This window comes from Falco cherrug, chromosome 8 (genome assembly GCF_023634085.1).
Source record: "Falco cherrug isolate bFalChe1 chromosome 8, bFalChe1.pri, whole genome shotgun sequence".
NCBI classification, from domain to species: domain Eukaryota; kingdom Metazoa; phylum Chordata; class Aves; order Falconiformes; family Falconidae; genus Falco; species Falco cherrug.
The window spans coordinates 17791162-17803861 of record NC_073704.1 but is presented as its reverse complement, the minus strand read 5'-3'; the positions used below and the strand labels follow the sequence as shown (position 1 = coordinate 17803861).

Here is a 12700-nt window from a genome sequence, read left to right as displayed (position 1 = left end):
AGAAATGAAAGAACATTTTCAGTATCTTTTTTGTGCTCCTCACTGCAAAAGCCTCCACTTCTCATACCGTGCATCTATTGCCTTCTCTTCTGTTCACAACTCTTAGGCCCAGTACCACTTGCAATGTAACTTATGAACTTTCATTCATAGGCCTTTTCTTTTAAAGCCTCTGCATAATACAGTCTGCTTCCTCTTAGAACAACAGGGCAAGAGGCAACACATTCATGTTGGTGAATGTGCTGACTGACAAGCCAACACACCTATGTGTAGCCCAGTCAGAGACCTAAGGGACCTAGAAATTACTAAGCTTGTGCTGTGTCATTTCCTTGAGAAGGGTCTTTTTTTTTTGTCCAGACACTGATTTTCATGGAACTTCTGATCTTTGTGTATTATTCACATTGATACTGTTGCATCAAAGAGTTGCAAAATTATTGCCAGTCATGACTGTATTGCTTTTTAATTTTCCAGATACCTCCAGTAAGGAATTAAGAATATTTGATTAAGTCTTATACCATTTTAAACCAATTTAAGCTGTCATAGTTGTGGAAAAGAGTTTGAAAATGTGATCTACATCTATTTAAACCAAACATAACTCAAAACCTAAAGGTAAACACAGAATATCCAAGTTCATATTTTTAAATGCCATTACACTTAAGTGAATTCCACAAGGTATTTGCACTTTGAATACATGATTGTTAGGGACTAGAAATACAGAATGTACTTATTTATGTAAAATAATTTATTGTTTATCTATGTTATATAAAATTTTGAATTCTTTATACTACATTTAAAAAGTTATTAATGAAAAACCCCAGTATTTTTATTAAAGTTACCCTTACTGAAACCAAAAGGAGTTTTCACTTAGTTTCTGTAGCCACATTCTTTTCCCTCACACCCTACCTCCCTGCAAATTGTTGAGACACACATAATAAACATCCTGAAATATTTGCTTACAGCTGATTCAGTCAGGGGTTCTCCTTTTAGCTTCCAGTTGCCATGGATGCCTTCCTCAGAGATTTCGATATCAAAACGGGCAGTCTCTGTCTCAATCACCTCCACACTGTATAGTGGACGTACAATCTCAATATCCCGGTCTGGAGGGGAAAAAAAAAAAAAAAAAAAAAAAAGCGATTGATTCCCTCAGTCTCTTAACAGACCTCAGACCTCAAAAGATCTCTACTACAGAGCAGCCCAGTAAAATAACCGTACCTTCAATATTGAGTTTAGCAGAAGTTTGATCAGTACCACAGTCACAGGTGTACTGTCCAATGTCTTTCTTCAAAGCTTTCTTGAGGATAAGGATTCTCTTTCTACCATCAGCCTTAATAACAACATTCTTTGATGGAGTAATTGGTTTGCCATCCTTCATCCATTTCACTGGTGCATCTGGTTTGCTGATTTCACACTGTAAGATTACTTCATCTTTCTCTACAGCAGTGTAATCCTGAAGCTTCCCAGTGAAGTAAGGGTCTCCCTCTGCAAGCAAAAGTCAAGATATATTTCAGTCTGAAGTTTCAGTCTTTCAAGAATGATTAAATGTAGTCCTTATTACACAGTTCTGTTGCAAAATGAGAAAACAAGTATCTAAGAAACAATTCAGCATATTACTAATATTACTGCCAACATAATTTTGGTGCTCTAAGAGTTTCAGAGCACCATTTAAGTATCTAATAGTTAATTCTGCAGCAGTTGCATGAAGTTTGAAAGTTAATTATCCTTTGTGAGTGGGGAAATGGAGACCCAAAGATGACAAAGTGTAAAACTGACAAAAAACACAATGTAGATTTAGGCCAAACCAAAAAACCCCCCAACAAATCCCGAAAAGCACCGAACCACCAAAGCAAACCAAAATCAACCCCAAAACTTTCTGATCCCCGTTCTTCCTTAACAAGACTCTTTTGACAATACACATTATGTAAATTCTTTGGGGTATTCTTACCAAGAACAGTGAGTTTAGCTTCTGAGGATATGCCCATAGCTTCCACTCTAATCTGAGAAGTATCATCAATAGTAAGATCTTTGATTGTGAGTGTATGGAATTTGCCATCATCTGTCATTGAAACAACTTTGCTGGTATGTAATCGCTGGTCATTCCTGAACCAGACTACAGGGATATTTTCATGGGAGAGTTCCACAGTGAACACTGCAGTTTCTTGCTCCTTTTTTGTTACATCCTTGAGAGGAGTAATGAATTTCAGGCGGATACCTATAACAACGTAACATTTCATTACAATAATGTTATCGATAAAAACTATTCAAGAACTATGGTGCAAATCTTTCCTAGAAAGGCAAAGTCAGACAAACCTTCAATAATTAGCTTGGCACTTGTTCTCTTATCCTCAGCTTCAAACATGTATTTAGCTTCATCCTCAAAGGCAACAGATTTAATAGTCAGAGCATGCTTTGTTCCATCTGAAATAATTTCCAGTCTTTCATCAGGAGTGATCTCTTGTGTTCCTTTCAACCAGCGGAAAGTCTTGGGTTCTCTGGACACCTCACATTCAAACTTAGCTTCATCCTTCTCAAACACCTTTACATCGCTTAGTGGAGTGATAAAGATGAGAGGCAATTCTGAAATCAAAGAAGAGCACTTTCAGCTCAGTGATAGGTTCATATAGACCTTTCTGCTGCTAGATTTGTTCTAATGCTCTGAGATGTATGTGGAAATGTTGGCAAACTGAAGACTGTACCTTTCACTTTCAGGTTTGCAGCACTTTTAGCATTAGCAGCTTGGAAAGACACTTCTCCAGTCATATCAAGTTTGCAGTTATGAAGGACAAGAATATGCTTCTTCCCATCTTCAATGATTTCACAGTCCTGGTAATAAAGAAACACACAGCCCCACCCCAACTATGAATGTTCTGAGAAATTACTCAGAATACATTATTACTAAATATGCTTTTTTTCCAGTGAAATTATAGTCTAAAAATAAAGAAGCATCCTTACGGGTGAAGGTGTTAGAGTTTCTCCCTTTAGCTTCCATATAGGACGGACATCAGGCTCGGAAATTTCAATTTCAAAACGTGCTGTTTCACCAACAAATACTTCCACTCCATACAGTGGGCGCTCCACTTTAATTAAGCGAGCTAAAATAAAAAACCCCAAAAGTTCACATCTGTTATTCACTCATTCTATACCATAGAAATGTACTGTTAGAAAGGATCTCAGCTATCTCCCTATCCCTTCTTTAGGGCATTCAAATACTATCACTGATTAATTTTTATCTTATTTTTCCTAAAAAGCTGCAAGTTTGGGCAGCCTACAACCTACTTCTACAATATGTATGAAAGTTTGGTTATTTTTAGTAAGAATGCTTTTCCTTATAATTAATCCAGATATTTGCTACAGTGAATTGAATTAACTGCTTTTTTCCTGACTGTAAATGAATATGAGAAATATTGATCACCATTGTCTTTACAAAAGCCACTTAAATATCTTAAGATACATTGTCTCTCATAAGAACTCTTGACAATCCAAATCCAGATATTTCAGCTATTTATTATAAGAGCATGTTTTCTAAAGGTACCATGTTTGGTGTTGTACCCTAGAGAGTGTCTGTCTACACTGTCTTACAAATGTTTAAAGTACTTTTCCTTAGCCAAGGCATGACAACTTACGCTCAACACCGACATTAGCACTTGTCTTGTCAGTTCCACAGTCACACTCATAAACACCCTTATCATTCTCTGCAGCCTTCTTGATCTTCAGGATACGGCGCAAGCCATCCGTTTTTATGGAAATTCTGTTGGAAGCTACGAGTTCTTCACCATCTTTGTACCATTTTACTGGCACATCTTTGCTAAGTTCACACTCCAGAGTAATATCATCTTTCTCCACAGCACTGTAGTCTTGTAATTTCACAGTGAAATATGGATCGGCCTCTACGAAAGGCATAGTGGATATGAAATGGTAAATTAGTAATATAAATTTACTAAAACATCAATATTTTGTCACTTTGTACTTATAAAAATTGTTTATACGTATTATATGGCATATTTTAAATTACTTATGTAATTACCTAAGACTTTGAGGTTTGCTTGTGTGTTCAAGTCCTTGACCACTGCCTTTATTTCAGAGATATCATCAAGTGTTACTTCTCTCATTTCTAGTTTATGAACTTTGCCTTCTGAAGTCATAAAAACTGTTCTGCTTGTGTGGAGTCTCTTGTCATTTTTGTACCATTTCACTGGCATATCTTCATGAGAAAGCTCAAATTGGAAGTGAGCTGTTTCCCCTTCTTTTACTGTTTGATCCTGTAGAGGTGAGATGAACTTCAGCCTCACACCTGTAATGTAGACACATAAATACTGTCAGAAAAAGGGTAATGTGGTTATAAAAGATATATTCTTTATCCACTTTTTATTGTTTCATTCATAAGAAAGTACTTGCCTTCCACAAACAGTCTTGCTGTGCTCTTCTTGCCATCAACTTCAGCAGTGTATTCTCCCTCATCATCAAACTGACAATCATTGATTACAAGAATATGCTTCTTTCCATCAGCAATGATGTCAAATTTTTCTCCAATCTTGAGTATATCAGTGCCCTTAGACCATATAACATTGGCTTCTCTAGTAAGGACACATTCAAACCTTGCTTGGCGCCTCTCAGGGACAGTAACGTCTTTCAGGGGCACAGCAAAGTCCAGTTCAATTTCTGGAAGCAAAACAGAAGGCACCATTTGTAATGTGCCCCATGTGTACCTTGCTTAATTTGATATACACCATTGTGCATCATACCTTTCACAGTCAGGATAGCTGTAGTAAGTGCATTAAGTGCCTGGTAAAGGACTTCACCAGCTTGCTCTAATTTGACTTTGTGCAAGGTTAGGAAGCGTTTTCCTCCTTCAGCTTTGATTTCACATGTCTGGAGAGAAGACAGACTTTGGTAAATACAATGTCAGTGCCTTACTGCAAGGTATTTTTAATAAAGGGATTCTATAATTTTTTTTATACACATTAAAGAGTCAGCTAGAAAGACTGGAATTGTTTTCAAGGAAAGTTAACACTCAACAATAAAGAAATGGAGTACATTTCTTCAGCATTCAACATTTATTTTCAATATCAACATAATTACTAACAATGTATGTAGGATTATTGTCTGAATTATTATTATTGTCTGAATAAGTACTGTAATCCCAGCATTTTTTAATTACCATAATGTGTAGCCTTTCTAAGTTCTAGAGTGAGTAGTAATGACAGACCTGCAAAGATCTTACCATAAAGACTCAAGGGAACCTGTTCACAGTGTTAAATTTAAATAAATTATGTTGTAAAATTCAAGGATGCTTACAGGTGAGGGTCTCAGGATTTCGCCTTTCAGCTTCCATTCACCAGGAATATCATCCTCAGATATTTCTGTATCAAAGTTTGCTGTTTCTTTCTCATAAACTGTAACATCCTCTAATGGCTTCAAAAGCTCAACCTCACGTTCTAAAAGGCACAAATGAACACATATATGGTTAGGCCAAGTTTTGATAGAGCTTTATATTAATTTAGGTTACCTTTTTCTGTTTCTATTTTGAGACGTTTTTGAATATTGGCCTATGAGTTGATTAAATATAATACAAATAAAAGCTTTCTTACCACCAAGCGTCAGTTTAGCTGGGTATCTGCGACCTTCAACTTCCACTGCATATTCCCCAATGTCAGCAGGGCCAGCATTCTTGATTTTCAGGAAAATTTTATTTCCTTCTTTCAAGATTTCTGTCTTGTCTGTCGGTTCAGCAGGGATTTCCTCATCTCCTTTAAACCATTTAATGTTTGGTGTATCTTTGACAATGTCGCAGGTGAAAGTAGCTGTTCCTTTTGGTTTCACATGCTGGTCTCTTATGGGTTTTACTAACCAGTCTCTTATCACTTCTGCATGACAAGAAGTTACATAAAAACACAGCTTAGGAGTCTTCTACTACAAATAGATGGGTGATAAATAGAAGAAACAGAACTAACAGATTTTGTATTACAACAAGATTTTAATAGCTGTAAAAAAAGTCCATTTATATTGTAATACTATGAAAAAAAAGCTTTCCTGATTTTAAAACAGCCCAAATGTCTTGCAGAAAAAGGAGAACATTATTTTGATTACTTACCTACTACCTTAACACAAGATGAGCACGACAGCTCAGAGTCTTCCACGGTAACAGTGTAAGTGCCAGTATCAGCATCATCTGAATCAGTGATAGTGAGGGAATGTGACAAACCAATAATGCCCAGAGCAAATTTCCCAGGCTTGTCTTTGATGATCTTCCCATCCTTCCTCCAAACCACGCTTCTTTCTTTATTAAGCTCACACGTCAAGTACAGTGGCTGGCCTTTAACCACAGTGACTTCTTCTTCAAGAGTTTTCACAAACCGCACTGGGAGTGCTGTGGGAAAAACATTTTGATTTGTCTCATTTATATACAGAAGGTGTAATGCAGAAATGCCTTACATATTACATCAATTTGCGTAGCGATTGATGGTGACAAAAGGATGCACCTAGCAACAAATGTAAATTCATAAAGTACCAGTACTTCTAGCTTGAGGAGTAGCTAGCCTTTAAATTATTGATGAATTTGAAACAGGAAATACCTTCAACAATGAGTTTGGCTGTAGAGGTCTTCTCTTTGTTCCCCAGTCGTAATACACAGGTATATTCACCAGCATCTGCCAGCTGGACATCAATAATATGCAGCTTCCTATCTTTGCCATCAGCAATAAACTTGTGTTTTGGGCTCTCTCGGATGTTACTTCCGTCCTTCATCCAGCTGGTAATTGCAGTGGATGGTGAAATAAGGACTTCAAAGATTGCAGAAGACCCAACAGATTCAGCTTCTGTTAGCACTATATCTTTCATCTCCTTGACAAACTTCAGTGGTACAGCCTTGAGTTGGTAAGTGAATGGAGGCTCTTCAGGAGGTTTTTCACCACCACTGCCTGGCCTGAGTTTCCTTCTTTCTGCATCTGCTGGTGAAGGTGTCTTCTTGGCTGTAATTCAGATTTAGAAATTAATAAACTAATTCTGATTTATTGCTTTTGCTTGTAGATACTGTCTTGTAGTATCCTACCTTTGACTGGACTGATACCCTTTGGAGTTTCTTCTTTTGGTGGCTTGGCCTCTGAAGTAGAACAGCAACATTATTAGGAATGTAGATAAATATACATACTAAAATCAAGACAAACATTTCTTTTACAGATCAGACCTTCTCTTCTTGTAGTTATACACACATACAAGGGTAAGAAGATATTAACTTATGTATATATTTATACAACTTACACTGTCTATATCTCAATGGTAAGTTCAGTTTCTTTAAGCATGGGGAAGACATATATTCAGCAGTGGGGACTGAAAGGCAGCTTAGGAGCTCCTCATTCCTCAATTTATCATCCTGCCTTTTACTTTGTAAAATTGCGCCATTCCCTGACACTTGACTTACAGTTAGGCCCTTGATCAATACCCACCTGTCAACCAAAATAGCTCTTAAATGCCTATTACAAATTATGGGGGTTTTTTGGTTGGTTTTTTTTTGTTTTTTTTTTTTGTTTTTTTTTTTTTTTTAGGAAAAGTATACACTTTTACTAAGGAAGACAACAAAAATATAAGTTTTATAAATTATGTATATTTTTCAGGACAACATGATACTCTCACAAGTGAAGTATGTTCTGTTACTTGCCCAACTTGTGATGAATGATCTCAGACTTTTAAAAATATTTCCCATGCTACGCTGCTTCTTGTCATTTTGTGAAAGGAAATATAAAGGATACTTTTAATGGGGGAAGACATGAATAAAATGCCAGACAGATTTTATTGCAGTGGAGGGAAAAATGAATACTAGAAAAAAATGTGAGTTTTTTTGAGAAAGTCATGGCACACAACATGATTTAGGCAAACATAAAAATGTAAGACTAAGACAATGAACATTGATCATACAGATGTATGTACAGACAGGTAAGACAAACATGTCAAGAATGGCTGAATGCCAATACGTCCAGCTGACAGACTAGATGGAAACATGAATGGTATTAAAGAACAAAAACAAACATCACAATGGCAAGTGCTATTCTCCTGAGGCAAATAGTACAAGCACTTTGTGGAAGAATTTGGCAGCAGTCTTCCTCACCTCGCTTTGCATGAGACTTTGCAGGAACGTCCAGAACTTCATGTGATTCTCCAGGTGCATCCAAATTCCTGTTCTCACTCAAAGGTCTGCTGGCCTGCTCAATCACACGAGCAGGTTCAGATTTCCGGTATTCTTTCTCTCCTTCTGCTTTCTTGGGACTTATCATCTTACCTATGCTTGAGGAGTAGGTAACTTCTCCATTTGCAGGGATTCCTTTGCTTGATATTGTGTTTTCTGAAAGCTTTCCCTTCTCTTTTTTCATAGTAACAGATGTGCTTTTTCCAATGCCATGTCTAGTTGCCATTTTTTCATCTGATGTACTTTCTGGAACTGGAAGTTCTTTTCCTGAAAGGTTCACTTCTTCCACAGTCAAAGAAAATTTATTTTCTTCAGTTTTACCTTCACTGCTTTTGAGAGCTGGAGTTTCTTTGTGTTCATCCTGAATGGTATGAATTTCTTGAAATTGTTTTTTACTGTGACTCCCTGATGGCCGAACAGGAACTTTCTTTATTGTCTTAGATCCTTCAACTATTTCATCTTTGACTCCCTTTTCATGTTCTCCTATGGAAACTTCACCTTCCATTCCTTCTCCTGTAATCACTGTATCAAATTCTTCTTTTTCGACAGGCAGCTTTTCTGAGGCATCTGACTGTCTAAATATGCCTTTTTTCAAGTGGGTGCTGAAGGTAGTTTTCTCTTCCTTCTCTGGTATAATCTTTTTGGCTGTTTTTTTATCACTTAGGAGAGCTTTGTCAGTCAAAAATTGTCCTGAATCCTCCTCATAATGAAGTTCTCCTTCCTCTGCAGAATATTTTTCTCTTGCTTTTTTTCCCACTACTTCTGGCTGAAGAACAGATGGTTTAAAGGCTATGTAAGCTTTTTCTCTGGGAACACCCTCATCTTCAGTGGGGTGTTCTAGGTCAATGTCTTTTCTCAAAGCTGGTTCAGTCTCCTCAGACAGGTCTAAGGAATGTAGTTCTGCTGATGTAAAGTCCAGATTCTCATCTTTCTCATCACCTCGAATAATTTCCGTTTTCTTTGTATCTTTATTAAGAATATTCTCTATAGGAATTTCATCTACTGTGGTACCAGATTTCTTCATCCACTGGGTTTTATTTTGTATACCATGGTGCTTCATGGACTCTTCAAGAGGAACTTCAGATTTCTCTAGAGTAAAACCTCCTCTCTGTTCTTCACTTCTAAGAAGAGGAGTTTCATCTATTCCTGCCTCTGTGATATTCTTTACAAATGAAGTTTTATCCTTATTGGGAAGTTCTTTAGGTTGCAAACTAATTTTTGATTTTTTCTCTTTTCCTAGAAATCTTTTCTGGTCCCTGGGCTCGTATGACTCTCTGGGTATATGTTTAGGTACATAAATTGACTCAGCTTCCTCTTCTTTTTCATGCACATGAATCTTTCGTTTGTGAAGCTTGTCAAAGACACTCTGTACATCACCTTCCTTGTGAATAACCAATTTAATTTCATCCCCCTTTTCTTCTCCAGAATCTCTTTCCATGTGTTCAGATGCTACAGAAACCAATTTCAATTCCTTATCAGGTTGTTCATCTTTTGCATAAGTAATGTGATCTAATGCAACTTCTATTTTCTCACCTGTAAGGGTAGTCTTTCTTGAAACTATAGGTGTTATTTCAGACTCCTCTTCTTCAGGAGCCAGCATAAAATATTTAAAAGCCACTTTCTCCTGCTCATCTCCCTCTGGCTTCAGTATTTCACCACCTGTTTCCAGTGAGATTTTAAATTCAAGTGGCTCTACTGCATGAATGTCCAGAGCTGTCTCCTTAGGACTTATTCTCTCTTTCAGATGCAAGCGTTTCTTGGTAAAAGTCTTCTTTAATACAATTAACTCAGGATTTTCTTCTTCCACTGGAGGAATTTTATCTCTATGCTTTAGTACAGATGATGCATCAGGCTTTTCTGCAGCTACAAAGGTTTCACAGGTAATTTAGAGAGTTAAAATCCATAAGAAAAAGCATCAGGAACAATAGATTTTAAGACAAAATTTCCAGCTATACCTGAAATAAAATGAACATAGAACACTTTTCTCCACACAACAGAAAACTTAGAGCACAATCACAAAAGAAAGGTAAGAATGGCACACACAAACAATACAGAACACATTTAAGTAAACCACTGTTACAGTACAGGGCATTGTCTCACTAGTTTGCCAATTTTAATCCAATCCAGGTTAAAAGTAACAGTAAATGACAACTTTCTAAGGTCTACCTAGCAACCTATACAAAGTGGGTTAGTTCTGCCACTGCAGGCCTGGCCACATCACCAAATCAATGGCCCAGAGACATTCATGATTAGGCTTCTCCAGTGCCCAAGATCTAAGCTCTGCTGTAACATGAGGCCCTTCGAACGATGGGCAGGAAGCATGTACATCAGCTCTACCCATGGTCTTCAGGCTCAGAGTGCTTCAGAGGAACTGGACTCTTCACAGTTCTTTTTTCACAGCAGTGTATGATCCAGGGTCCTAAGCATAGCAAATGAAGTAGTAATACTCTGATTCTTCAACGCCACTGTCACTTTTCCTCAGGACTTCAATAACAAATTAAAAGCAGAAACCCAAATGACACAAGAATTGTTTAAAAACACATGTAATCTGTCTTTTGCTATACAGAAAATACAAGATGCGGTTCACAAGACATACATCAGGATATAAACAACATCAAGGAATCAACAGCATACACAAATTTCACAGCTGGACAATAAATAAAGGCACACACATCACCATCCAGAAAAGAGAGCAGAGATTAATCTCTATGGTGTATCAGAGACATTGGTCTTTTAGACTAGATGACAGTACCTAGAATAACAAGATCCTTGAACAGAACCTCAAATCTTTCTGTAATGAATGATTGTACAGCTCTTCATTCTCTTTATCCTGAAGGTATTTAGGTATCTCTGAGAGAAAAAGTCTATAAATAGTATAGAATAAACATAAATACCTGCTTTCTTTCCAACCACTGGGACTGTCACTGGGGTAGTAACAGCTGGTTCTGGTTCTGGTGCTGGTTTTGGAGATTTTAGAGCTGTAGAAAAAAAAGAAAAAGAAGAAAAAAAAAAAAAGAGTTCTCATGTTTTTGTTTTAAGTATGTTTTTTAATATGTTCTGTAGGTTGTATGAAAGTTCTAGTCTTAGTAATACTAAATACATTTGTTTAATGTCCTTTTAGCCAGAAGTCTCTGAATGGAAAATACTAGACGCACAAGAAAGACTGCACTGGTATTCATGGCTAATGAATTCTTACCTACTACAGGTTTAGGTTCAGACCCAGGAAGTGGGAGAGCTGCTTGCTTAGGTTCTGTCATTTCAAACACAAGAATTACAAATAGGTTAATGTACATGTTTTGTAACCCCACTGAACACTGAAGTTAGAAGCAACAATACAGAGTTAATCAAAGACAGAATTTATTGTTTTGTATTCTATATAGCCAGAAAGCAAGAAATTAACTTGAGATAAACTCTTGTAAAGCAAGATACAATGGAAAAAAGATGAATTTTTCAAGCACTGAAGAATTAAAGACAACAAGAAATCCAGAAGAATGCAAAGTGGTCAATCATGACAGAATAGTCACAGACAGACTGGATAATAGTAATGCATTAGATTAATATAGCACGACATTCAGGCATGAATATCATTTAGTTGCTGCAATAAAGCAAAAGAACACCACACGTCTGTACCTTTTGGTGGTTCAGGTACATGTTTCTCCTCTTTCTTTATGACAGGTATCTCCGTTTTCTTCTTAGGAACTTCTGGGACTAAAATATTATTTTTATTTTATAAGATATATTGGAACACCTTAAATCCCCAAATACAATTATCTCCAAAGTATTTAAAAGTTCTCATTCTTTTTAGACATAAACTGTTTCAGATGTTCATAAGGTTTAGGAATATGTATTTTTAAGAGTGAAATTTGAATAAATTAGAAACACTAAATGGACAAAAGGACAAATATTTGCAAACTTAAATAAAAGAATGGTTGGATTAACTATTTCACGGTAGTTATATTTTTATCAGTACTATATTTGCAAAGTTCTCTTCTATACACAGTGAAGATTGAGAAACAAACCTAAAATTCAGAATTCAGACCCAAATATGGATGTCAAATTTGGCTGTGTTTTCAGCAAAGCTTTAGTTTACACAATTAGTTTTATGCAAACCATCTTTTAAAATCTGTTTAATTCCTGAATTTCAGAGAATACTACCTAAGTGGGATTTTTTTTAAATCATGCTTTACTGGATAGGTTTGAATGTAATCTAATACCTTCAGGTTTCTTAATTTTTTCTACTGGCGTAGGTACTGGTTTAACTTCTGGTTTGGGTTCTTTTTCTGGTTTAGGTTCTTCCTCTTCTGATTTCTTTTTAAGAACTTTAAAAGAAAAGGAATTTCAGTTTTTAAAGCACAGATAACCAGAAGAATAGGATGGTGAACAAGACAAAAGATTAAAAATATATCAACAATCATGGAGAACAGGTATGGAAAATACAGTGTTTGATATAAATGGAAGATTTTGTGTAAGTATTCAAGATACTATTCTGAAAGATTTTTAAAATTCAAAGTCATCTAGAACAAAAAG

The 12700-nt window shown here is 36.3% G+C and overlaps 1 protein-coding gene across 1 annotated transcript in view; it reads right to left on the bottom strand.

The window, feature by feature from the left end:
* Positions 1 to 12700, bottom strand: part of TTN (titin) — a 238711-nt gene that overhangs the window by 91635 nt on the left and 134376 nt on the right. Inside the window, exons 117-135 of the mRNA XM_055719331.1 lie at positions 12388 to 12492; positions 11804 to 11881; positions 11370 to 11423; positions 11068 to 11151; positions 7043 to 7093; positions 6567 to 6962; positions 6086 to 6361; positions 5583 to 5858; positions 5290 to 5429; positions 4737 to 4863; positions 4390 to 4653; positions 4019 to 4285; positions 3618 to 3881; positions 2947 to 3086; positions 2691 to 2817; positions 2305 to 2571; positions 1940 to 2206; positions 1210 to 1476; positions 955 to 1094 (exon numbers count right to left, since the gene is read on the bottom strand). Coding sequence (XP_055575306.1) covers positions 955 to 1094; positions 1210 to 1476; positions 1940 to 2206; positions 2305 to 2571; positions 2691 to 2817; positions 2947 to 3086; positions 3618 to 3881; positions 4019 to 4285; positions 4390 to 4653; positions 4737 to 4863; positions 5290 to 5429; positions 5583 to 5858; positions 6086 to 6361; positions 6567 to 6962; positions 7043 to 7093; positions 11068 to 11151; positions 11370 to 11423; positions 11804 to 11881; positions 12388 to 12492 — 3590 coding nt within the window. The remainder of the gene's footprint in view (positions 1 to 954; positions 1095 to 1209; positions 1477 to 1939; positions 2207 to 2304; positions 2572 to 2690; positions 2818 to 2946; positions 3087 to 3617; positions 3882 to 4018; positions 4286 to 4389; positions 4654 to 4736; positions 4864 to 5289; positions 5430 to 5582; positions 5859 to 6085; positions 6362 to 6566; positions 6963 to 7042; positions 7094 to 11067; positions 11152 to 11369; positions 11424 to 11803; positions 11882 to 12387; positions 12493 to 12700) is intronic.